The 27,078-nt window shown below is 39.6% G+C and overlaps 1 protein-coding gene and 1 long non-coding RNA gene across 4 annotated transcripts in view; one reads left to right on the top strand and one right to left on the bottom strand.

Annotated features, from left to right (window-relative positions):
- Positions 1-4,403: 4,403 nt before the first annotated feature.
- Positions 4,404-4,744, bottom strand: LOC136788935 (uncharacterized). Its single transcript, XR_010827564.1, has 2 exons — positions 4,629-4,744; positions 4,404-4,544 (listed from the first exon to the last, which is right to left on the bottom strand). It is a non-coding gene; the product is annotated as an uncharacterized lncRNA (long non-coding RNA).
- Positions 4,745-5,153: 409 nt separating this feature from the next.
- The window catches only part of BRD10 (bromodomain containing 10), a 59,629-nt gene continuing 37,704 nt past the window's right edge, over positions 5,154-27,078 (top strand). For 2 of the 3 annotated variants that reach the window (XM_048050726.2, XM_013197366.3), the window contains exons 1-3: positions 5,154-5,839; positions 8,403-8,603; positions 15,197-16,629. In XM_048050726.2, coding sequence (XP_047906683.1) covers positions 5,388-5,839; positions 8,403-8,603; positions 15,197-16,629 — 2,086 coding nt within the window. In that variant the 5' untranslated portion in view covers positions 5,154-5,387. Of the gene's footprint in view, positions 5,840-8,402; positions 8,604-14,492; positions 14,526-15,196; positions 16,630-27,078 lie in introns of those variants that run through there. The other variant, XM_048050727.2, reaches the window with a different exon arrangement.

Here is a 27,078-nt window from a genome sequence, read left to right as displayed (position 1 = left end):
CCTGAATTTGACCTACCTGACTTGCTATGGTTCCCTTACCCAACAGTTATACCACAGGTAGGGGACATGGTCACGTCTGATAGTTGCCTCTGTTCCTTTGCAAGATTATCCTATCCTTTGTGAACTGTGTATGGAAGATTATTCCTTCCCAAGCACATACCACATTTCTCCCTTTTATAGTATACCTTTATCCACCGAATATTTGAACTTTTCCATAACAACTTCATGCACTGTGGATAACATTGCAACTGCAAATGTTCTTGCCATCTTTGTATGCATGAAGGTAGACGGGCTCATTTAGTGTGCCATTCTGTCTTTTACAGATCATCCAAAGTCACATTTTCAGTTTTTTTAATTGTTAAAATTATGTAAATCTACATCACGATATATTACAAAAAATGTATATGTAATTGAGATGTTTTGGAAAGAAATCAGTATACAGCCCCTTCAAGTGTTCAATTTATAAGTGTTATTAAGTGTTCAACTATATTTATTCTGAACTATGTTATTTTCTGTTATGTGGGTGATAGCCCTTATTCTTAATACTGGATGTGGCAAAACACAACTCCATTTTATCACTCTTACGTATTTTCTACAGTTTTTGTTTGCTTTTGCTGGAAATGGAGTCCCAAGTCTAACTTAAAGTAGACAGAGGGTGCGGTTTTTATACAACAGTGCACTCATGTGGCAAGATTTTCAAGTGCATTGATGGTCTATTTTGTGATTCTTTGAATGCAATATATTTTTAATTACAGAAGACAAAAACAACACATTAAAGTTGTTATGGGCAGATACTATAATCTGTTCTCCAGTATAATTCATTTCAGACAGCTTTTCACAGAATCACAGAATCACAGAATTGTAGGGATTGGAAGGCACCTCCGGAGATCATTGGGTCCAACCCCCCTGCCAAAGCAGGTTCCCTAGAGCAGGTTGCCAAGGTAGGCCTCCAGATGGGTCTTGAATATCTCCAGAGAAGGAGACTCAACAACCACGCTGGGCAGCCTGTTCCAGTGCTCCGTTACCTTCACCATGAAGAAGTTCTTTCTCATGTTGGTGCGGAACATCTTGTGATCCGTTTTTTGGCCATTGCTCCTTGTCCTGTCCCCAAAAACCACTGAAAAGAGGTTGGCCAAATCTCTGTCTCCCACACTTAAGATATTGGTAAACATCGATAAGATCCCACCTCACTCTTCTCCAGGCTGAAACGACCCAGGTCTCTCAGCCTTTCCTCATAGGGAAGATGCTCCAGGCCCCGTATCATCTTTGTGGCCCTCCACTGGACTCTTTCCAGGAGATCCCTCTCTTTTTTTGTACCGGGGAGCCCAGAACTGGACACAGAACTGGACACTTTGTCACTCTTTTATCCTACTATGATTGCTTACTCTGAAAAATTTCTCTTTTAAATGGTTTTGGTTATAAAAGTCACTGTTCCCAATAAAGGGTACTATCCTGATTTGTGATCTCTGCTTCCTTAATCTGCCTCCGTTCTTTACATCCAATTTAACCTCAGACTGTAATCTTGACATTTATATTTCACTCACCACCACAGACTAAATATCAGTTTTCTAAGTGATACTTGACTATGGTTGAGATGTTATCACACCACAAATGGAGAAAATTACTTGTTGTGGCATGGTATTTGTTCATGAATTAAATGTGAAATTCTGACTACAAGTTCTCACAGCCTGAAGGCAAGGCCAAATGTGTAGCTACGAGCAATAACTTTTATTAGGTTACCTGGTATTGTTGGAGAATGTATAAAGGAGCTTCCAGGCAAAAAAGCCCTTCTTCAAATCCAAAAACAAAACAAAACAAAAAAACAACCAACCAACCAAAAAAAAAAAAAAACTTACAAAGTTGAAAGCTAAACATACATTGAAAAAAACTGCTCTTATTTACTTAGACACACAGAATATGATATAACCACCCAATTTTGTCTCAGTCCTTACTCCCAGGACAGACCTACCAAACACTTTGAGAGGAGAAGCATTGAATGAAAATTTATAACTTGTAGGAATACAAAAACAAACAAACAAACAAAAGTGGAAAATACTGAGTTTGTAGTTCATTACAGTCTCTCTTCCCAACACAAAGATGCATATTCCTTAGCCTAACAATTCTTTCTTATTTCATTAAGAGAGACAGCCACCTCAAAGAAATCATTATAGGCACCTGGGCACTGAGATGTTTTTGGCAGCTGGAGAGATGATCGCTGATTACCAGAAACAAGTCAAATTCACTTTATTTCTAGACAAGTTTATCTCCATTAGCTTTACTTCTAGTCTTTGTGAAGGCATTATCAAGCCAGGAAGAAAGTAGCCTTTTGGAGCACATCTGCCACACTTTGGGCAATCACAAGAGGATATAGGTTGGTATAATGCAAGAGCCAGTGAGCAGCAGGAGTGGCAGCTCCACAGCAGAAAATTAGACAGGAATCGAGACACTGCAAGGCACAAAGGGCAGAGCCCTCGCCAACAGGGGGTGCAGTCACACAGTACCCTAACAAGAGGAACATGATTCATAAATCCCATACTTTTATTTTTTTGCAGTTGATTTAATCTCCATGTATCTTGCCGGAAGACCTTTACCACTTCTGTCCTTGTGATGCTGACCCTGCACCTGCAGCTTGGAGTGGGAACTAGACATGCTGAGCACTCTTACCAAGTTAAGTTATCAGAGAAAACATAAAACAGCATTCCCTCCATTTTTCACCGGGACATGCTGGTCCATTATGATATTTATTACAGTTAACACTATAAAGTAATAGAGAACAGTAATCTTGCAGCACTTCACATGCTGGGAACCGTGATTAGGGTAGCCCCAAATGGGCTCCCAGTTAGAGCACATCACACCATGCAGTCCCTGTCTGTGGAAGAGTTGCTCCATATTTGGTTATCCAGGTTATAACAGGATTTTCTTACAAGAAAATATCTCTATACAGCGTTTCTGTTCTGAAATAAGATACTGGCATGGGAACTTGTTGCTGCAGTTTTAGACAAAGGCAAGGCCATGCAGGTGGCATAGCAACTGGTACAAAGTAGGAGCTGCCAGCCGTTCTCACAACGGGCTGTCTGGGTTTATCCTCAGGCGATGGGAAACGCACAGCACAATGCAGGCCCCAACACGGCACTGTGCATGGCTACGCTCACCTTATCTGATCTGTGGATTGCTAAATGCTTGATGAAAAAGGGTCTTCTCGTCAGGGTCACTGCATCGCCCTCCATGTTGGAGGTACGCCACTGCCTCAGCTCCACTACCACCTCCTGAATTTGGGGGTGTCTGATCTCATTCCATTCAAGTTTTTAATTCAAGAGGTTTTGGAGGATAAAGCTACATAGCTGTAATATCAGCTTCCATAAGTGCTCAGGAGAGATGGAAGGACCGAGGCAAATCAACCTCAGTGCACAGGTTGTACCAGAGCTTCACAGACTGGGGTTGGAAGACAAAGCTAGAGGGGGCTTTTGCTCATCTTCTCAGTCCGAAAGTCCCATCCTGTAGCCTAAACCTGCATGTAAAGTACATCAGTGTGAGCTGGGTGCTGTACCTACTGCTTCAGTCCTTCTAGAAAAACAGCCTGACAGGAACACTTACGAAAGCTGGCTCTGACCAAACACGGGTGAACAGAGGGAAATTTCTTGGTGTCCTTAGAATGGAAAGGGCAATAATGATAGAGGAATGGTGCTGCATTACTTTGTCATATAGCATGATTTATTCCTGTCAAGAGTGTGTCATGAGCATGGTTTCTGCAATGACCTCTGCAGAAAGTTACCATTCGGAGAAGACAGTAATGCCCTAAAGGTGCAGTGGGCTGCACACAGTAAACATCCTTGATTTTTTTTTTATTTTTGTGCAGTCATTTTCTCTCATAACAAGGCACCCTAAGCTTTTCACATAACCATTTATGTTGGAGGGGATTATCCTGAAACTGTGAGTACAGTAAGTTTCTCACAAACACTTGATAACAATACTGCAGGGCCCGCTGGAGCCCAGGCAATGTTCCTCAGTAAGTTGCTGCCCATCGTTGTGGTGGAGTAGGACTGGAAAGTGTCTAAGGGCAAATATGAAAAGATCATAGAATCGTATACTCACTGAGGTTGGAAAAGACCTCAAGGATCATCTGGTCCAACCATCCCCCTGCCACCACTGTCACCCACTAAACCATGTCCCTAAGCACCAGGTCCAACCTTTCCTTGAACAGATCCAGGAATGGTGGTGACTCCACCACCACCCTGGGCAACCTGCTCCAGCGCCTGACTGCTCTTTCTGAGAAGAAATGTGTCCCAATTTCCAACCTAAACCTCCCCTGGCACAACTTGAGGCCATTCCCTCTAGACCTGTCACTGGTTATCTGTGAAAAGAGGCCGACCCCCAGCTCCCGACACAGCAACCGGACCCTTGGGACAGTTCCATCTTTCCATTTATTGTTTCTAGCAGCCTCTGTTCCTGAAGCCGCAGCTGTTTCACACAGCATCTCTTCAAGTACTTCCACACGTGGAACCGAACGCTTTTACAAACTCCAGCTCGCTTCAGCTGCGGAACACCTTTAATGAGACACACACAACGTTAACTCGGGACACGCGCTGGGAGGAGGTGGGGGGGCGTCCTCAGAGGGCGTCTCTGCACACCGCTCGCTGTGGAAGCCGCAACCTCTGGCAGAGCCCGGGGCTGCGAACCCAGCGGAGCGGCGACGCCCCCGCGCCGAGCCATCGCCATCGCCACACGCCGGGACCCGCCCCTCCCCCTCCCCTCCCCTCCCCTCCCCTCCCCCTCCCCCTCCCCCCCCCCCTCCCGGCGCGAGCACGCGCACCAACCCCCGCCGCGCGCGGTCGCCCTCTGATGACGCCACCTCACCTGGCGCCCATAACACATCCCCCCCCCCCCACCCCTCCCTTTTGCGGCTGGTTGCGCACGCGCGCTAGGCGAGGCGCCGCGTCCCTTTCTCTCGCCCCCCTCCCCCCCCTCCCGCCCCCCCCAACGGCCGCGCGGGGCCGTTAACTGCCGGCGGTGCGCGCGCGGCCTCCCCTCACTCAGCGCGGGGCGGGGCCGGGGGAGCCCCCTCGGGGCGGGCGGGGGCGGCCGCCGAGGGCGAGGGAGCGGCCGCCGGGCGGGGCCGTGCGCGGGTCCGGGCACGGCAGGGGGAGGCCTCCCCCCCCCCCCCCCTCCTCCTCCTGCTGCCGCCGCCCGGCCGCGGCTGGGGGCAGGGCTGAGGCCGCCGCCGCGGGGGAGCGTGGCGAGGGCCTGACGCGCGTCTCGGTGCCTCGGTGAGGCCCATGCCGCCCCTCCGCCCGGCCGGCGGCCCCTAGCTGCCCCCCGGAGCCGGCCCGGCGCTGGCGGCCCGCCCCGCCGCAGCCGCCCAGGCCCCGCGCGTGAGAGGAGCGGGAGACATGGACCCGGAGCGGCCCGCCGCCGAGGAGCGGGGCGAGGATGGAGACGGTGCGGGAGGGAAGAGCCTGGGCAGCGGCTGGGAGCAGAGCCTGAGCCCCGAGCTGCAGCAGGGGTACCGCATCCTGCGCGAGTTCCTCCTGGAGAAGTACCGGCCGCTGACAGCACCGTTTTTAAAGCCGCTCGCGGATCAGGCGTCCATAAAGGAGGAAGGAGGGGGTGGCTCCCTCTCGGGTCCTTGTAGCAGTCAGTCCTTGCCGCCGGCTGGAATGTGGCTGCTGAAGATGGAAGAGAAATTCCTCGGTGGGCAGTACGCAGGGATAGCAGATTTCGTGGGTGACTTCCGGCTCATGCTAGAGACATGTTACCGGCTGCATGGAGTGGATCACTGGCTCTCCAAACAGGCCCAGAAGCTGGAGATGATGCTGGAACAGAAACTGGCGCTGCTGTCCCGGTAGGTGTAGAAAACTCTATAGCGGCTCTGGCATCTGCCGTATGCATAAAGTAGAACAGGAGGGTATGGTGTTTCTTTTTTCTTTTTCTTTCTTTTTTTTTTTTTTTTGTAGAACATAACCTTCTGTTTCTCTTTATGTAAAAAAAAAAATACTATCTGAATCGCTTATTTAAAAACAAACAAAAAACATTTGAATGGTTCCCGGTAGGATCAAACATTCAAGCTTTCAGCACTTCTACAAAGAGGAGTGGTGCCTACTGGGACCATTCAAATATTAAAAATGTTTTGGAAACACCAAAGCTGGACATGCTGAAATGCAAAATAGGGGTTAGCATTTCCTGACTAAGATTTTACTTCTGAAAGAAGCCTTTTAAGACTATGGAGACACAGTTGTTTGGACAAGATGTCAAATGCTCCTTTCTTTCCTTTATGCTGGTAAAAGCAAGTGACGCTGCCCAAATTCTGTATGACTGTCTCTTTAAAATTAATACCCTTCTCAATTTAAAGTAGATGATACATTTTATATAGTTACTGTAGTCTGTGAATTTCTTTCTGCCTTTGAGTAAGAATAAAATGCTGAGCTGAAGCGCTTTCGTTGAAATAGATAACTTAGTGTCAGAATATATTTTGGAAATATACATGATAAAACAGAAGGTAACACCTGGCATATTGTAGTTACAGGCTTACATGGCAAAATGGAAATTCTGATATGTTTAAGCATAAATGCCTGGCAGGAGCTTGTTTCTCAGCCAAAGCAGCTGACCATGGAAGGTTTTCAGGCCATATTGTACAAAGCCCAATTAAAGTCACAACTGAAATACATGTTTTCTCTTGAATTTGACATAAGCACAGCTTAGTCTCATTAAAAATATGGTGGCTTCTTACAGTGAAAGGTCCAGTAGTCTTGCATGTAACTTAATGTTTCTCACATTAAAGCTGAGATGTTTGTTTTTTTTTTGGGAGAGGGTGAAGGTGAACAAGAAGGAATGGTATTAGGAAGTACATAAAGCTGTCCATGTCCATCAAGCTTAAACTTGCTAGCAACACAGAGCCTTGCTGCCAGCTGGTAAGAAGAACCTTGTCTGTACAGTGGGAACACTTGAGTGCTGTGCAGAACTCAATTGAATAAGACTCTGTGAACATGTACTGTACTGCTGTTTCAGCCACCATGCTTTTGCATAACAGTAGCTTTGGGACAATTTGGGAGTAGATGCGAAGAGCTGAACCTGTGATAGGATGTGAAGTTTTACCTGAGAAAATTAGCAATATCAATTTTTAAAATGAATAAATAAATCCTTGCTTAAAGGAATTACTGCTGGAAAATAAATAGCTAATCAAGCAGAGCTTGAAAGATTCGCCCCAAGTTCATTTCTGTGTTGCGTGATGGCAGTGTCTCAGCTGTGCTGAAGTGAAGGGTGTTTTGTGGAAGCCTTTGTTGAATGAAATGAATACTTACTGGACTTGATAGGACATGAGAGTGCTCAGTGCCTTTTTATTAGAAATCGCATAAGTCAATTTATGTGACGTGCCGTCAAATAGCAATATGTATATTTACTGAAAGAAAATTGCTGTTGTCATTCTTTCACAAAGACACATTCTTTTGTTTTAATCAACAAGAAATATTAAACAGCCTAAAGGTTATTCTACCTTGATATATAGTGAATCTTCTATTAACATTTCAGGGATTTGTAAGGAGTGCTTTTTTTTTTTTTAAAGTCTGTGTATACTAGCTTGGAACAAGTCTCTAAGAACTGTAGGAAATGGAAAGGATTATGGAATCTAGAAGTCTCAAATTTTGTATCAGACAGATTTGTTTAACAGAATTGGTTTATTTGTAAAATGAAATACCAGAAGTAGTTCTTGTGATGATCATCTTTGCTTCCTTTCAGATCAGTGTTTCACTCAATGTTCCTTAACAGCAATAATGTTGATTGTATGATTCTCAGATATTACAAACCACAGAAAATTACCTCAGAGGGGAGGTTGATTTTTTGGGGCTGGATTTTATTTTTTTCCATCCTGTTTTCAGAGACTATGTGGTAGTGTCACTTCTCATAATGGCTGTGCTGCTGTACTTTGAAACATTGTATAAGATGAAGGGTAATTGCAGAACCAACTTTGTGGTGCGGTGGCCTACATCTTTAAATTTTCCAATTGAAATAAACTGTTTAAACAAAGCAACAACAATGAATGCATACATTTTCCTCAGTATTTTTAGGTATCTTCTGAAAATTCTAGTTTCTTATCTCAAGTCTTGCGGAAGTATTTTCTTTCCAAATATTTATGGCTTGAAGTGGGAAATCAATTTCCAAATAATATTTGGTTAATTGAGATAGGTATCCATCATTCTTAACAGATACGAAAATATCTTGTTAATTTATTCGTTTTAAGGTTTACAATTTCATAATGGAATTTTCAAAGTCAAAAAATGGCAACTCTGGTGAATGGCGGGTGAACAATAACTGTTTTAGTCCTGAGTAAATATGTTTGATCTATGGATGACGTTGAAGTACAGTTGGTAAGGGAAACAGTAATTGTGAATTGACTTGTATTTCTCTTGTAGGCATTTAAGAGAGAAAACATCAATAGCAGTAACATCTAGAGGATGCTATGGGCAGGAAGATGAGAAAGGAACACCATGCACTTCAACAAGACGTCGTTCCACACCTCGCAATTTAGTAGGCTTGTCAGCAGGCATGTTCGAGTCTGTGATGGTTCAGGTTCTAAGGCAAGAGGAACAGCTGAGAGCAAAAGAAGAAAAAAGGTAAAAGGGAAAACTATTTTGTTCCGTCTTGAAATAGCCATATCATCTTAATTCTCTAACAGAGGCAGCTCCTCAAGGCGCCTTTACATCACTAAACTTTGTAATGTTCTTTGTCTTTAATTCATGAATGAACCCAGACTTCAGCACAATGCATCCACAAATAAAGGAATTTGTTTTTGGCTTATTACCTTGTTGAAAAAAAATAATAAAGCAATATAATCTTTAACGGTGCCATAATATAATCTTTAAGGGTGCTATTATTTTCAGATTTTGATACTTTAAATAGTAACTGAAAGCATCCACAGCAATATTTCTGGTTAGCTCAGTTGTGATTTATTGTAGTTCTTCAGCTGTTTTACATGCAAAAATTAGATTAAAAACTACCAAAATGATCACAGAACTAGACTGTAGCATGTCAGTGCTTCTCTCTCTGATAGCTGGAGGCAAATTATCTTTGCAAGTGCCATTCCTGTTATGTCACCAATGTGGCACTTCACCTTGCCAGTTAGGTAGCAAATTTACAGTGTGTACATAGTAAACTCTGTGGGATTTTGCAGTTTTCAAATCTCTTAAATTTAAGAGGTATGTAATTCAGGCAGTGTTTAAAGTTGTTTGTGGCGTGCTTTGCTTTGAGAAGCTCATAAATGTGTATACCTTAATAGTAATTTGACAGACTGTTTCTGAATGTGGAGCGTGATGATAACTATTAGCTTTAGGAAGCAAAATGCTCCAACTATTTCAAACTTTACAGTTTTAGAGATTTTTCCCATATATAACCAACGCACGCTCATTTTGCAGGCAATCATCATTTTCAACAGATTTGAAGCAATACAGTTTGGCTGAGTTGAGTGTGAGACAGTACTTCTTTCCTAGATACGATAGTGTCTTTCTTCTAATCTACCTCATGCTTTGTGAAAAGCAAAGATCACTAGGGTTGTTATTTCTCTGGTAGAGTTCTCGTGAGCTGTGTTCAACTTTGTGTTCAAGATATCTGAATTTGGTCACACAGCAATGAAAGAGGACATCCTGATAGGATTTCAGTTAATCCATACAGTCAATAGAACCTATCTACTTACGTTTTTTCCTTTCATACACCTGTTTTAAGCACATTCCTACAAAACTGTAATAATTACTGGTTACATCCACGGATCTGAATATACTCAAAAGTCCCAGATCCTGTGGGAAGGATGCTCCATGGCACTGATCTTACAGAATCTTCTACAAGAGCAGAAGAAGTTCATAACTAGCTTGCCTCCTTACGCCTTATGATTTTGCACTATGGCACTTACTAGTAAGTAAAAACAATGTGTCAGTAAATAGCTGATTGGATATTACTTGGAGTATATTGATATACTCAAATAATCATGCTTTGGATATCTTTTTTTTATTTACTAACAGGTTGACCCTGTAGTTACTTACACCTCTCTGTACCAGTTGCTTCTCAGCTCACCATAATGCTCACCATAATGCAGGTGTTCAGCAAGTACATTGTGAAAGTGTTTTATGAAAAAAGATTTGGAAATTGTAAGGCCTATAAAATTAGCAGTACATCATTTATATCCATGTACTATTGACAACATGTGTAATTTTCCTTAGTATTTTTTATATGTAGATGCACATTCTTGCAACACTAAGGTGAGGCACTGTTTTCCTTCAAAAATGTATTGCAACTTCCTAAGCGTATTTTGGATTATTGATAAAATAATGGATCATGTTGAATATATTTGTATCCGTTATAAGGAAAAAACGGTTAATCAGTTTATTTTTTAGAAATCTGATACACAAAGGTTAGTACAGAACAGGTACTTTTCAAAACAGCATGCAAGGTTGCAGCCTTGGGTAGCTTACTGGAGTTTTCAGTGCCTTCCTTCTAGTTAACCCATGCCAGCATTCCATAGAGCTACAGAGTTCGTCGGTTGGCAGGTGCCCGTTTTCTTACTGAATTTGCCTTTCAGTCTCTCTTCATTTTTTGTAATGAAGTTGAAGTTTGCTGAGCTGAAGTTATTTTCATCTACTTAAAGCTTGTCCTAAATTAGCAATGAAAACTTAAGCAAAAATATGTGATAATTAACAATTATCCACCTGTTCTTCAGGCCACAAAATGTTAATGAAGAATTTATAGTTGTTTTAATGTATTGCAGTAATATTTATGGTGTAAACTATATTCTTAGAAGTAAAGCACTACTTGTTTGGATGCAGTTTATTTTATTGATTATTAGTATTGGTTGTTTCATTGAGTCTTTTATCACAGTTCCTAAAAAATGGAATGTCCAAATCTATTGCTGTAATATAGGCTATCCCATGTCTGAGTATAGTTATGAATGAATGTGATGCTCAACTCAGGTGGGTGAAGCATTTAAGTTTTTAATTTCTAATGTACTGAACTTTTCTTTCCTCCCAGTCTTCCTGTGCTGATAATTTTTTCCCATAATATTGTGTGTAATATGGTAGTATAACTTGTTTGTGTGTTGGCAAATTGGTTGTGTTTGGACAGGAACACCTGTTGTTTACCCCGTTTGAAAGTGGGCAGCTTGGCATACAAAAAAAGTACTTACTTTCTGGCTATGCAGCTGACTTGTCAGCATACACATGCTTTTTAGCTAATAAGCGTCTTATTAGCTAAATAGCTTAGACTATTTAGCTGCCTGAGTTACATACTTCTAGCCCCAGGTAAGCAAGGTTGCTAATGCTGGAGCCTTGCTATAGAATTCAGCCTTGTTGGTAAAGAAATTGTCAATTGAGGTCCATATTAATATGTAATCCTTTGCTTTAGATACTTCCTCTCATAAGGCACAGGAATCTTATGATGGTTTCTGTTGTTGTTGGGTTGTGTTTTTTTATATAGCAAGCTTTTCTTCAGTTGCATGTTTTGGAAGAAAATCCCAAAGTGTGATTCTTCTGTTCTTTTCTGTAGTTAATTTTGTACAGATCCTGCTCTGAATCTTTTTGTTATTTCTTATATAGGTATACTTTGTAGATAATTTTTTTTTCTTGTTGTCTATCCACTTCTTGCACAGTTTTAGTTATTTATTTATTTATAACCTCCCCCAAATGATACATTCATCATGGTAGATCCAACTTAGAAGATGCCTTTGCATTTCACTGTTTTGCAGCTGGTAGTTTCTATATGGCAGTAAAAGCACTTTTTTTCCAAGTACAATTATAAAAACGTCTGATTTAGTTTTCTTGTCAATCTTACTTAGGAGCTATCTTTTTGGTAAATTGTTCTAATGATCAGAATATCAAATATCTTCTTTGAATTATTAGTTACATTTCTCTGAGGTTCTACTCAGCGGCTTAGTTACATGATACTTTAGTAGCATATTAATACAGATACTGACTTACATATTATTTAACAATAATTGAGGAATTACTACATAATTGGAAATGCTTGCCTCTTAAGGGGCACTTATATACCAAAGCATAGGTATGGGTTCTTACTGAAATAGTTTAAAAACCCTAGTGAATAATAGAAAGTAAACTGGTTTATTTCAATGGGAATTAAGTTTCTGTTTGGCTTTGGATTGTTGAAAATTATATGAGGCACCTCATTGTCTTTATCACCTCTGAAAATGTTGTCCTTAAGTTTCACACGTTTGCTAAAACATTTGAAGAATGCAATTTAGGTTGCAGATCAATCATTTAAATTAGTAAATCTTTGAATTAGGTGTACTTATACAGTCTCAATTTTGCCTTTTATGAGGATGTTGTGAGCAAGGAATGAACTGGGTCCTGTGGAAAAATACTGAATATGTGATAATGTGATGGAAGACTTTACGGGTGTAGAATTAAAGTAACAAAGGCATCCCCATATTTGCGTCCTCCTAACCATTAAATGTTAATTTAATTTAGAATAACGCCTAATATTACTATTTTGCTTTTACCTTACTAGTTTGTTTTTTAAAAGAATGTTTGGAGAAACTAATTATTGTAGAATTAAAACAACTTCCTGTACCTTGCCATCCAAGTTTGAATGCGTTACCTTTTAGCATAAAGCAGTACGTTTACCGTGTTTGGAGCTGTCAGACAAATAATATGGATTCATAACCGAAAAGAGAGTTATGAAAAATGATTCAATTTCTTAGTGGTTTTAGGAGTAAGTGGGGGAAAAAGTGTATCTATAATCTTGCCTTCTTTCACATCCAAATGAAATTTGTTGCAGGTGAGAATTAATTAGCTGTTGAGATGTGTCCGCTGACTTAAGGTAGAAGATGGTAAGAAATGAGGGGAGTTGTATCTGGACTCTGTTATAGGTAATCCCTCTACTTAGGGAGCATGACTGCTGAGTTTTAAGGTCAGGTACTATGCTTTTATCCACTCAAGAGCTGCAAAACAACTGCTGCAGATGTGTTCCAAGAATATTTTGTCTTCTGTTCATCTGGAAATGTCAGCCTGACCTTAGGATGGTTTGTGTTATTATTATAAACACAGTGTAAGTCTGCAAACATATTCCTGATAAATGTAAATAAAACTAGGAAACAACAGTTTATTAACAATTGCTGTCAGCATAAAAGCCAAATGTTTGTCCAGAGGATTTTTCAATGTAAGGATGTTTATCCTGCTAAATATCAAATGTTTTTTTCTCTCTCCCCCCTTGCCCCCCCTTTTTTTTTAAGGTGCTCACTTTACCGATGCAAGTAGTATTGTTGACTTTACTCGTTTATACACCTAAAATGGCAAGTGAGATTTCTGTCTTTAGGTCACATTCATTATATTTTTAAATCAGTACTGCAAAGTGGGATTTTGCCTTTAGATACCATTAGTTATATGGTTTGATTAGTAATGTATTGGGAGAGTGAAGGTGGGAATTTACTGACCTATTTGCATTTTAATTTTGTTTTACATGAATCCGTCTTAAGCATTTGATTGGTACATAAACAACAGGGATGCACATAATTCGTATTAAAAATTTCTGACCAAGTTTTGGTAACAAGTCACTTGAATTTTAATTATTTGTAGTAGATAAAACTGTTAGTGGAATCTTTCTATGTCACTTTAAACACACAGAGGATGAAAATTTTTATAGTTTGTGGTCATGGCATATTTCTCCTGCATGACACCAAAATGTGCACCAAACTAGTTTTGTCACACTACTTCAGATTGACATGTTTAGATATTACTTTGAATGAGAATATGCTTATTCTTCATGCTAGAAAACCACTAGTAGGTTCACATCAAAAGAAGGATTTTAATATACCATTATTCTTTGGCTGAATTTGGAAAGCATTGCTGCTTTAAATGGTTACATGACATTTATTTGATACTTACCTATGAAGAGAAGTAATTGGAGGTTAGCAATCTGGAAATGAGGACGTGAATTCCAGTATTAGTTCACATCAGTGATATGCATAGGTGACTGTTGCTAGCAGTGGACAGTGATAGAAGCTTTAGAGGAAAAGATATGAGAAGTTTTGGAATAGCTCTGAAAAAAAATATCCTGAAAGTACAGATGTATGCTAATCCTATCTGCTCTGGTCATGCCTTGGGGCAGAAATGTTTGTTTACCATTTAAACACGGAAGTAAAATTCCTCCTATTACTAGTAATCCTTGATACTGTTACAATTAATGCGGATGTCCTATTTGTCACTTTGGAACTAAATTAACATATCCTGTGTTCTAGTAAGTTAATTACCTTTAGCTTACTATCTGAAGTGGCAGCATTTTTTCCTCTTAAACTTGTTGTTTTTGAATGTCATGATGAATTTGCAAATAAAAGTAAATAGAAGTGCTCAATTAGTCTTTTCATATTAGTTTTGTATATTGCTGTCATGTTTCCTCTTGCTAGTGTTTTGTATAGAGTCCAAGATTTTTCAGAAGTTTTATGGGACTCTGATTACCGATAACCTCTTTTTCTGAATACCCACTATTTCTGCTCTATCCTTTTTTAGATAGGGGGACCAGAACTGAATACAGTTTTTCAGGTGAGGGCAAACCATTTATTAATGTAATGATGTTTTATTTCTAGTGTTATTTTCCATCACATTCTTCATGCATCCTAATATTTGTTTCCTTTTTGACCACCATTGCACACAAACTAGTAACAAGCCTATTCCTTGGAGAGAAATTCACATTCTTGTGTTTGAATGAAGCACTTAAGTTAGGCATTCATATTTGTATACTGAAGAAGGGAGTTAAAAGGTAGGTGACATGACACAAGCCATGGGGCAATAATTTGAAAGTAAGTTATCTGGCATTTGTTTTAAGAGATTTTTATATGGGTAGGTGACTACTAAAATACTGGTTTTTGGTGATACTGAATCCTGGCAAAAAGGAGAGATGTGGGGACTAAAGGGGATACATGTTAAAAATAGAAAAATGAATAAATAATTCAGCACATCCAAGCTGTTGCTATCTACCAGTTTTTTCTTATGTTTTCCCCTTTTTAAACTAGTGGTGATGAGAAATAAGGGTCTATAATTTCCCATTTTGGTGCAGTGGTGCATTGTGTAATACAAAACTAGATGAAAATTTTATGTATTGTGTTCTGTATTACTTTAAGATGTGTTTGTCATGCTGTAGTTCTGATCTGTTTTTCTTCCAGTTTCTTTTAATCCACCTGATACCTGAATTTTTGTTAACTTTCTCCTAATAGGATGAGAGAGCAAGAAAGAAAAGAAGCAGAAGAAGCTAGTCAGAAAGAAATAGAAGAATGGGAAAAGTCACTTTTAGCTCAAGCAGCACCTACAAGGATGGAAACAATGTGGGAGATTCCAGCTATTGGTCATTTCCTTTGTTTAGCACAACAGATTTTAAACCTACCTGAAATAGTGTTCTATGAATTGGAACGTTGTCTTCTGATGCCTCAGTGTAATGCTTTTTTATCTAAAATAATGACTTCTTTGTTAAGTCCTCCTCATCGCAGATCTACATTACATCGCAGGCCAACACTTTCTTACAGGACTTGGGAAGCAGCACTTAGACAGAAAGTTCAACACTGGTATAATGTTGTAGGGCAGACTGACAATCCTAATGGCTCTGCAGAAAAACTTGGATTGTGTCCCCAGTTTTTTAAAGTCCTTGGAGAAGTTAATCCCTTACAGGAAAAACCATTTCACGAACTACCATTCTACCAAAAAGTGTGGCTGCTAAAAGGTCTCTGTGATTTTGTGTATGAAACACAAAAGGATGTTCAGGATGCTGTTCTAGGACAGCCTATCCATGAATGCAGAGAAGTAATTCTTGGTTATGACTACTTGGAGAATGCTTATGTTCATTTTCCACAGTTCTGTGGTGCAGATGTTCGGATTTACAAACAAAAACCTTTTCGGGCTCCTGAATTCCCATCTCCTCCCATCAAAGTTAAAAGAGTGCCACGTATTAAAGTGGAGAAAGCAAAACATGAATATGTAAGGAAAAGCAACGGGGATGTCAGCTCTGGTGGTAGAGAAGAGCTGCTACCTCGTTCCAAGACAGAAGCAGGGAAATGTGTGGATTCCACTGTTAGCTGTCCAGAAAAAGATAAACGTTTAGATAGCTTTAGTGTCACTACAGAGATCAAGATTAACTGTGAAATGAAGACCTCAGGAGTCAGTGACATCAAAAAAACTGGTTGTTATAAAGAGAACTTGAGGAATTTAATTAGTTCAGGAGAGATTGTTGGCATGGCTGGTGACTTTAGTTCAGGAGAAAGAAAGCCTGCAGAGAATGGACAAGGTTGTGCTGAAATGGCCAGAGTAACAGTTGAGATCAGTCCATTCAAAGAGAACACGCTGAAAGCTTGCCAAATGCTTGTCAATGGCACTCATAATGACAACCAAGAAATAGATTACCACAAATCTGCTAAAGAAACAATGCTGGAGAACTCACTTCAAAAAAATAAGAAAATAAGTAAGTTGCGGGCAAAAAAGAAGAAAAAGAAAAAAAAGAAGTTGAAGGATATTCTAAATGAAAATCTACAGAAAAAAATTGATGATTTGCAAAGAAGGCGTGAAGTTCATCTTCATCCATTCAAATCTTACAAATCTGAGATCCAGAGCAAGTTGTTCATAATCAAAAAGAAAGCAAAACACAAGAAGCACAAGTCTGGTAAGTTGACACTTTTTACCCGTAATAAAAATTAGGGGGATACTGATTTGTTTTGAACTTTCCTTCTTAGCAGATTTGTCAGTATTTTGTTTTGTGAAATGGGACAGCATTATTGTGTGATGTTGTTCTGATATTAATTTTAGTGTGAATGCTTCCGTTCAATAACACAAGCATATAAAACAGGCTCATAAGGTAATTAAACCATGATTCATTTCTATAATTTATCTAGAGAGAACATAACTCATTGGAAGAGCTTCAGAGAGTAGTGTCAAGTTATTCTATATTATGTTATATCACATCAATTTTGGCAATGTCCTTCCCCTTTCTGATATTAGTACTTTATCCAAGTTACAGAGAAACGTAGAGTAATTGCATGAGATCATGATTCTAAAGTTGTTACTGCTAGAACTGTGCAGTCTTAGGTCACCAAACAACACTGCGTTGACTGTGGGCCTGATAATATTTCTGCTAAGTCAAACAATTGAGATTAAAATGCTATTTGCATAAATTCTCTATGACTGATGTGGACAGTATCTTGTTAAGTGTTTTAGGTGGGTGATACATAGTCCAGATTTCAGTTAACTTTAAAACAAATAGTAAAGTCATGAAGTTGTTGAGTCAGTTTAAATTGTCTGTTAGCTGCTGTGTTTTTGATGTCATGTGAACCACCATAAAGCTTCATCTGCTATCCTCTTGAGTCATGGTTTAAGCTACCTGTTTAAGGTTTTAGCAGACTGCTTCAAACACTGTATTTTAGGATGCAACAGTCCTGGTTTCAGAACAGTGTAGACTGGAAGGTGAAATACTGTTTCTAGCTGTAGAACAAAGAGACAAAAGCAAAAAACTGTACTTAAAAACCGTCTTTTAAAGAATAAGATAATTCAGTGAACTGTTGCCAATGCATTTTAGCTAGAGCATGAGTGGAAATTTAAAGCTAAGAAAACAGGTTATATTTTAGATGTCAAGTATTTGTGCAGAATACCCAAACAACTGTTTTACCATCTAAATCATGAATTCCTCCTTCCAGAAAATGTCAATGCCCACATCTAAACATAAATTTTAAGAGTTACAATTTATTTTCAAATATGTAGTATTTAGGAAAAGTAATGTATTTTGTATTCAATTTTGTGACTGTTAGCTCTCCAAATGTATTACTGTTTTCATCTTAAAAACAGACAGCAAAATAAGTAACAATCCAAATTGCAAGTAAGAGCCTTTTCATTTAGAGAACTATTTAAAGGGGAAAAAAAGGGAGGGGCACCATTTTTTTTTTCTGAGGAAGTATTTAAATCATGTCACCTTCACTGGAGGCCTTATTATATGTTGCATGCTTAAAAGTCTACTTTCTATGAATTATGCAGTCCTGAGAACAAATGGAATGTTTATTTTTTTAATAGACTATGTTTTGAAAGACTACTACCGTTAGCAAAACAATGTCATATTTGGAAGGAGCTTTTGAAGTTAATTGTTAGAGGTGAGGTTTACTGTGATAACTGCTTTTCCTATGTCATTTACAAAAATATGGAAGGTTCAAAAAAGGTTCCTGTTTTCCTCAGTCTTGTTACCTGATATACTTAATAGCATGTTAGCAGAATTCTTTTATAGTTAAAAGGTTTTTTGTTATTAAGGATGAAGAGAAAAAAATTGAAGTGCTGCTGTTGGATGAACTGTAAATGCTGACATGACTTTTTTTAAAGAAATGCATAATTAACAGTTCTCACAGAACAAATGTGTTTATATATCTGGTATATATTCGACGATGTAATTTCTGAATACTTTCTTATTTTAACTTCTAATTTGTGGTCTCTAACATTAAAGAATTCTTGGTCTTGAGTAGATCAAAAACTTAATCTTGCACTGCTGGTGGAAACTGTAATGCTAATTCTAATATAGTGAATAGCAATTCCTGAGTATAGACACGTCTTTCAGTTCTAATTTCTGTCTTTAACTGATACTCTCTCAAAAGAGAACCTTCTTCCAGTCAGTTTTCATTTTTGTATGTTGCGTTTGCTGCATTGGATAGTAAAAGTAAAGATGGAAATCCCTGGCTTTTCCTTAATCCTTACATATATTTACCAGTATAGCTAGAGCTTGGATTTTACAGTTTCTTAATTCCAAGACTTATCTAAAGTTGGTCTAATACTGGCTTGTAATGGAGGTGATTTATCCAATTGTCATTTTTGAGCTTTGTGCTGAGTTTTATTAGAAAGTATTTTCATATTCGCATTTCACACACTTTACACCACAAAAACTGTGTGAGTTAAAACAGTTGTTCTTTCAATTGTAATGTGTGTCTTTCATGAATGAAGAGTAAATTCAGAGGTAGGATGCTATGTGCTTCGGTTTTTCCAATTCCATATTTTGTCATAAGGAGCTTAATGTCACCAGAGGTAACTTAATGCAGAAAACAATTCCTGTATATTTTAAAGTTTCTGTAACAGTAGACCAGTATCTACTGAGAAATAATGCAGTTAGTCATCTGAGCTTAGGTTTTAATTATATGTATTTTTGTTGTCAGAGAACACTGTGGTTGTAGAGTTACTCCCTTTGATTGTCACTTTCAGACAGAAAGAAAAGTGTGTTAGTACAGGAGGAAATCCAGAAGAGATGAGCAAAGCTTTCTGCCATGTGTTCTTACGGTGCTTGCTTGGAGTTTCGCAACCTTAACACAGAGCTCTTGTGTCATTGAATGACAAATGATGGAGATTCCTCTTCTCCACTTTGACTTTTCCTGTCTAACGACTTGATACACTGTATAGTCCCAAATTATGCTGACATGACATCTTTGTTTCCATTCCAAAGCAGAATGTGAGACATTGTTTGTCATCTGTAGGTGACAAGCAGTTCTGAGCATGATACGAAAGGTCCTACAAATTTGGTACTCATTTGTCTTTTCTCTCTTAATCTTCGGGGGATTTCCCTTGTTGTTCTGACCTTGCAGGAGGAAAGTTTTCTTAGAGGATTACGGATCTATGTGATAGTTTACCTTCCTATGCTTGTGAAATCTCCATTAGTCCTACATGTGTTCGGCTGAACTGGATAGGAGAGGATTAGGTTGGAGGAAGGAACTCATGATAATGCCATGCAACAGAAATTGCTTCTTACTGTTTTGTCATTTTTAAGGTTAAATAGTATTCCTCAAAGCTCTTCTAAAACTTTTGTTTTCTTTGACAATATTCTTTCAGTGTAGAACAGTGAAAGTAACTTGGTAAAACCTCTTCTGAATTCACAAAAACACTGATTTAAATACACTCATAGCAATCATTGCTCTTTTTTCTCTCTTATACTTTTAAGGAATATAGTACAGATCATCAGGAATGGGGAAGTGAGTACCTTTCCTTAATTTTTGACAAGGTATTTTTTTTTCAGATGGATTTTCTAAGGCAGCTAAATTTGAATTACAGTTCATGTTTCAATTAACATGATTGCCAAATTACTGGCTTGCTGTAGCAGTGGTAAGGGGATACCCAAAACATGGTGTTTATGAATATAGATTGGCTGGGTAGTTTTTAGCTGAAAACTTTTCATAACTACTGTGAGCAAAACTTACTGGAGAATATGACCATGTTTTAACTGTTGCCACAGATATGGAACTTCTTTAGAAGTTATGAAATGGAAGATGTAATCATGTTACTGAATCTGTATCTTTGATACAAGGTTGTGATTATTACTGTGCCAGTGTTCTGAGTCAGTATTGCAGACAGTAGTACTGAATATGTGAGGGGATGTGTAATCAAGGTCTAACCTCAGCATAGATCAGAGTGTTTAGTGTTCTGAAGTCAGACTTTGACTTCCCACATCTTCACACCTAGAAGGTAATAACATTCTTCTGGGAAGCTCAATGTTTGTCTTGCTGTACATGTAGACAAGGAGTGAAAAGGCATCTGAAGAGCAAACATTCTTATCTTTCAAGAAGGTGATGAGTTATAAACGGTTAAGAAGTGAATGTCTGTGATAGAAGGACAGACTCATGTGAGGGTAGTTCTGTAAGCAACTAGCATACTGGATATCCATTTAAAATAGATGTTATTACTGGATTTAGATGAACTAGGATGTAAAACCATGATTCGGATGGTGTCAATTGTAGTAGGCTTGATGGATCTTAACAGCTACACTGAAGCAGATCATGGGGAACAGCAAAGTTTGCAGTGCAAAGCACAATATAAAAGTACAAGAATTTTAACTGTGTACTTGAAACAGGGATTGTATGAAATTCAAAACATCCAGGGGGTTGAGAAAACAGGAGGGATGAGAGGCTGCTTTGATGTGCCTGAAGCAGATGTTGAAGTGTAATTTCAGTCTCTTATATTCCAGTTGGTGTAGAAAACCCCAATATAACACACATCTGCTGTAATTTCAGCAATTTCTTGAAAGATTATCCTTTAGAAGAACCTTCATGAAAATTCTATACCCTATACTTGTGCTCGAAAAGGTTAATAGCAATCTATCTGTTTAAACTTTATTTTACAGTATTTTTATTTCATCAGAGTATTTCTTTAAGTATTTGGGTATTTTTTTTAATTTATTTTTTCAGTTTTGTGTATGAGATAAAGCTCTACCTGAATGTGAATGAATGAATTTAACAGCCTGGCAGCAGTTTTGTAGTATCTGGTATACTGTCCTTGGGGGTTTTGTCTTCACCTTTGTCTTCAGAGTGGAAAAAACTTTGTTGTAATGGTGTCTTGCCTCTGTATCTGGAACAGCCCATTAACAATGTTGAAAACTTTAAAGGAGGTGTTCTACAAATATTTGTGGTTTCTTTTCTTTTGCAAGTTGTAACAGTGTTCTTGATGCATCAAGCCGCAGTGTCTGTCAACTTTAATAAACCTGGAAACATGTACAATTGGATTTACTTCCATTGTTCTGTAAGTCAGCATTGTTAATGCACTTGTTCAGACCTGCATTGCTGTTTTAACTATATAAAAGTATATGCAAGGTCAATGTGGAAGATTCAAAAGTTTGTAGTAATGCTTCATTTTCCAGATCACTGCGTGTTACGTTTTATGAAAGGAGAGATGCTGGGGTCAAGATAGAAGATCAGGAAAGCAATAAGAAAGCAGGACATGTTCAGATCTTGCCAAACCTTTGAAAGACGTGATATTTATTACAAATTTGCAAAGAGGAAAACTCTTGCTGTTTTCTTGATTTGGGAACAGTGGAGTTGCATCTAGAATGCAATGAAGAAGCAGGAATTTTTGCAGTTTAATGTTAAAACCACCTTTCTTTTTCTGGGGAAATAAGGCTCTGCTGCATATGCTGCAAAAATTGAATTACTACTCTATGATATTGTCATTTTATAATTTGAAGCACTGATTGACGTCTTCAAACAGGAGCCATAAGGTCTTGAACATTCATAATGAAGTTCTACACAATCTTTAGAAATATTCCCATTTTCAAGGCAAGATGATTTACATTATGATAACTATAAATGGGTTGTATTGCTCTTGCTGAGGTAATTTACAAATGTCAAGAGCATTTCCAAGAATTTTCTCAGACCTGGTTAAAGGGCTCTTTTCTAATAAAACGTTGATTTCCAATAAATCTTAAAATAGAAGTGTTCAGACAGCATACTATTTAAAAGGAATAAATGTAAAGGGTCTGTGAACTCTTTTTTCACTCTCAGCAATGACTTTGTTAAACAAATGTCTTGATTAGAAATCATAAATCTGTAGAATCATAGAATGGTGGAGGTCGGAATGCTCCTGTGGAAGACGTCTTTTCCAACATCTGTGCTCAGGTAGGGTCACCCAGAGCAGGTTGTCCAGGACGTTATCCAGGCGGATTTTGAAGATCTACAAGAAGAGAGACTCCACAACCTCTCTGGCCAACCTGTGCAAGTACTTGGTCACCTGCACAGTTTAAAAAAAAATAATTCACTGATGTTCAGGCGGAGTCTGCTGTGTTTCATTTTGTGCCCACTGCCTCTTGTCCTGTCACTGCACACTACTGAAATGAGCCTGGCTGTGTTTTTTTTTGCACTGTCACTTTAAGGATTTATATACATTGGTAAGATCTCCCCTTACCCTTCTCTTCTGTAGGCTGAACAGTCACAGCTTTCTCAGCTTTTCCTCATAGAAGAGGTGCTCCAGTCCCTCCATCTCTCTGGCCCTTAATCTGACTCTCTTCTCCACATCTGTGTGACCAGCACTGGCTCCCACACTCCAGGTGCAGGTTCACCAATGCTGGGCAGAGAGGAAGGGTGATCTCCCACCACCTGCTGGCAACCATTTGCTGCAAAGGCAAGCTGTGTCTTGTTCAACTGGGTATCCAACAGGAACCTCAGGGCCTCTTCTGCCAAGCTGGTCTCCAGCTGGGTGCCTGGGATTGTTCCTGACCAGGTGCAGGTCTTTGCACTTCTCCTTGTTGAATTTCCTGAGGTTCCTCCTGTCAGCCCATTTCTCCAGCTGTCAAGGTCCCTCTAGATGGCAGCATGACCTCTGGCATGTTAACTGCGCCTCCCAGTTCTGAGAGGGTACACTGCAGCCATCATCCAGATCCTTAATGATGGTGTTGACCAGTATTGCCCCCAGCATTAACCTGTGGTGTGTACCACCAGTTACTGGCCCCCAAGTAGACTTCGTTCCGTTGGTCACCACCCACTGGGCCTGGCCATTCAGCCAGTTTTCAGTCCACCTCACTGTCTGCCCATCCACCCCACAAATCAGCAGCTTGTCTCTGAGGACCTTCTGGGAGGCAGTGTCGAAGGCCTTCCTGAAGTCCAGCTCGACAATATCCACTGCTCTCCCCTCATCTGTGAAGCTGGGCATTTTGTTGCAGAAGTTTATCAAGCTGGTCAAGTGTGGATCCCTGCTGACTGGATTGCTAGATGAGGAAAGTAGAAAGAAATGAGAAAGGTCAAGGGAGGTGATTGTCCCGCTCTACTCTGCGCTGGTGCGGCCTCACCTCGAGTACTGTGTGCAGTTCTGGGCACCACAGTATAAAAAGGACATGAAACTGTTGGAGAGTGTCCAGAGGAGGGCTACGAAGATGGTGAAAGGCCTGGAGGGGAAGACGTACGAGGAACGGCTGAGGTCACTGGGCCTGTTCAGCCTGGAGAAGAGGAGGCTGAGGGGAGACCTCATCACAGTCTACAACTTCCTCGTAAGGGGGTGTCGAGAGGCAGGAGACCTTTTCTCCATTAACACCAGTGATAGGACCCGAGGGAACAGTGTTAAGCTGAGGCAGGGGAAGTTTAGGCTGGACATCAGGAAGAGGTTCTTCACCGAGAGGGTGGTTGCACACTGGAACAGGCTCCCCAGTGAAGTAGTCACTGCACCAAGCCTGTCTGAATTTAAGAAGAGATTGGACGGCGCACTTAGGCACATGGTCTGAACTTTTGGGTAGACCTGTGCGGTGCCAGGAGTTGGACTTGATGATCCTTAAGGGTCCCTTCCAACTCACGATATTCTATGATTCTATGATTCTATGAAGTAATGATGAAGGAAAATCAATAACAGTCAGCACTTAACTATCAGTTAGAAATCATCCTATCTATTGGAATTGAGAATAGAATAGATGATAGCTCAAAACAGAAGTAATTCACAGAAGTTGTATTTCTTCTGCTTCATTCACTCTGATGATCACCATTAATTTAGAATTTTAAATTAAAAAGCAGTGATGTAAAAATTGTTCACTTTTGAGTTATTTTTGTTCATTTATTCTGTTGGGGTTTTTTTGTTTGTTTATTAAATACTGTCTTTACCTAAGGGCTTGAGTGATACATGAAACCAGGAATACATTGTTTCAAGCAGTATTTCAATGAGTGCCCTCCCATAGAACATTCAGTTACTTTGAAATCTACTTTTCAGAGAACAGCATTTATTTCATATTTACTTTATTGCTTTCAGCTACCTCTGTTACTGGCTTATGCTGATACTCAATGTACAGGTTTCCTTCATCATCCTTCAAACTTCAAAACTTGTCTAGTGGGACAGGTATCTAGTATCCAAGTTAAGGTATCCAAGTTGTCCAGTATTCAAGTTAATGTTACTTGTGTGTGTTTAATACAGTTTGAAGCTTCTAGGGGTGAGCAGGGGCTTGCTCTGTGGGGAAAAAAAAAGGTATTTTCCTGCATTCCTGCTACAAGATGGAGTTTGTTTTTATTTTTAAAAAAAAAAAAGGGTGTAATAGCTGAAGTGTTACACAACTGCACTGTCCTTTAACGTAGATTGAAAGCATATTGACAGTGTACTTGTTTCAGTTTGATATTCAAGTCGTCGTGTCAGCAGGTGAAGTCAGGAAATGTACCAATTCAGCTTTTGTGCTGTGATGCCACCAGCCCTGGATGTAGGTTGGTATCACATTATTGGAGAGAAATACTATCTCAAATTCCTAGAGTGTTTTTATTTTCTATCCATAGATATCTGAATTATAGTTTAATTTAGGTTAATATGTTGCAGTTTGCTTGAAAAATAAGATGTTTGTTTATTTTTCCCCTTTATTCTCTGGTAGAGAATGAAAGGAGCACTCATTTGTTGCACATTCTTGATGTGTTCACTGAACACGGAAGGGCACTTGCCTTAGATGTCTGTAGTTGTCCCTTCCCTAATCTCACAAATGGCTTAACTCTGGAAATGGAATACAAAGAGCTGATCCTCTGCTGCGGTATGGGAGGGGAAAAGAGATGAGAGTTGCAATTTCTGTCCAAGTAAGATGTCTCATATCCTCTTTTCGTCTGAACTGAAACCCAAGTGAGATATGGAGCCTGTTGGAAGAATCAGTGTGGAGACATACTTAGTAATCATGGCACACTTGAATCTTTGTAGTGGGTGAATAAAAGTTTATACAGGAATAATGTAGGCTGACATTTCCTAGCTTTAGAATACTTCCATTTGTAGCAAAGTAGAATTATTTTAACGTATTTTTGATCTGTATATATTTGAATACAAATCAGTCTTCCTTATTCAGTAATGTTATGGTATAATTCCATTAAGGGGAAATAATGCTTTTTTTTTTTTTAAAAAAAAGGAAGTGCTGACTTTATCACAGAATCACAGAGTCATCTAGGTTGGAAGAGACCTCCAAGATCACTGAGTCCAACCTCTGACCTAACACTAACAAGTCTTCCACTAAACCATATCACTAAGGGCTACATCTAAACATCTTTTAAAGACTTCCAGGGATGGCGACTCAACCACTTCCTTGGGCAGCCCATTCCAATGCCTAACAACCCTTTCAGTAAAGAAGTTCTTCCTAACATCCAACCTACACCTCCCTGGCGCAACTTTAGCCCATTCCCCCTCGTCCTGTCACCAGGCACGTGGGAGAATAGACCAACCCCCACCTCACGAAAGCCTCCTTTAATGTACCTATCGAGAGCGATGAGGTCTTCCCTGAGCCTCCTCTTCTCCAGGCTAAACAACCCCAGCTCCCTCAGCTGCTCCTCTTAAGACTTGTTCTCCAGACTCCTCAGCAGCTTTGTTGCCCTTCTCTGGACTCTCTTGAGTGCCTTGATGTCCTTCTTGTAGCGAGGGGCCCCAAACTGAACACAGTACTCGAGGTGAAATTGAAGTTGAACTTTATATAAAAGAAAAGTACAGTACAGTGTTAATCTTCATTATAAGTACTGCCATGTAGCAGAAACAGGAATAAGACTACGCTAGTATCTAATTATTAATCTTTATAAAACATTTATTGAGTACTTGTCCAAATAAGTATTTCTCTACCAAACAAAAAATAACTTGTAACTATTGGAATGGAAGGCCATTGTTAGCACCTCCAGATGGTAGGTGTAACAGTAACTTCCTTTATGTAGTTGCAACTACTGAAGGAGAAGACCTCCTCAGTATTTCAAGATCATCATCTTCTTCAGTCTTCTTGTTTTGGTTTGGGAAACTCTTGGTTTATTTTGATGGGCAGTGTTATCATTTCATTCTTATGTGATTAGGGAGGAGAAGCGTGAACAAATAGATTGGGTGAAAGCATTGTCTGATTTATGTTCCATCTCTGCAGTGCAGCCTAGAGTTACTGATTACTATGCGTTTGTTACTAATGTACGTATACCCTGCAAGGCAGTCTTTCAAAGAGCCCCGGGCATAGAAAAGTTGGTTGGAAGGAACCTCTGGAGGTCACGTAGTCTGGTTCCTTGTTTAAAGTACTACTGTCACAGATGCCAGATCATGTCAGCTGTGACTTTGTCTAGCTATGTCTTGAAGACCTCTAAAGATAGAAATCTATTTATTGAGCCACTGTTCCTCTGTTCCCCTATGAGAATTTTTGTACTGAAATGACTGGACATTCAGTGGCACAAACTGCCCAGAGAGGCTGTGTAGTCTCCCTCCTTGGAGATAGTCAAAATCTGCTTGGACACAGTAGTGGGCACCCCACTCTTGGTGTCACTGCTTGAGCCAGGGAGGTTGGACCAGATGACCTCCAGAGGTCCCTTCCAGCCTCAACCATTCTGTTATTTTGTGACTACTTTATCTCTGTGTAGAACTACTATTGAATGGT

Source organism: Anser cygnoides, chromosome Z (genome assembly GCF_040182565.1).
Source record: "Anser cygnoides isolate HZ-2024a breed goose chromosome Z, Taihu_goose_T2T_genome, whole genome shotgun sequence".
Lineage (NCBI taxonomy): Eukaryota > Metazoa > Chordata > Aves > Anseriformes > Anatidae > Anser > Anser cygnoides.
Note: the sequence above shows the minus strand (reverse complement) of the source record. Positions and strands in the feature narration are given on the sequence as shown.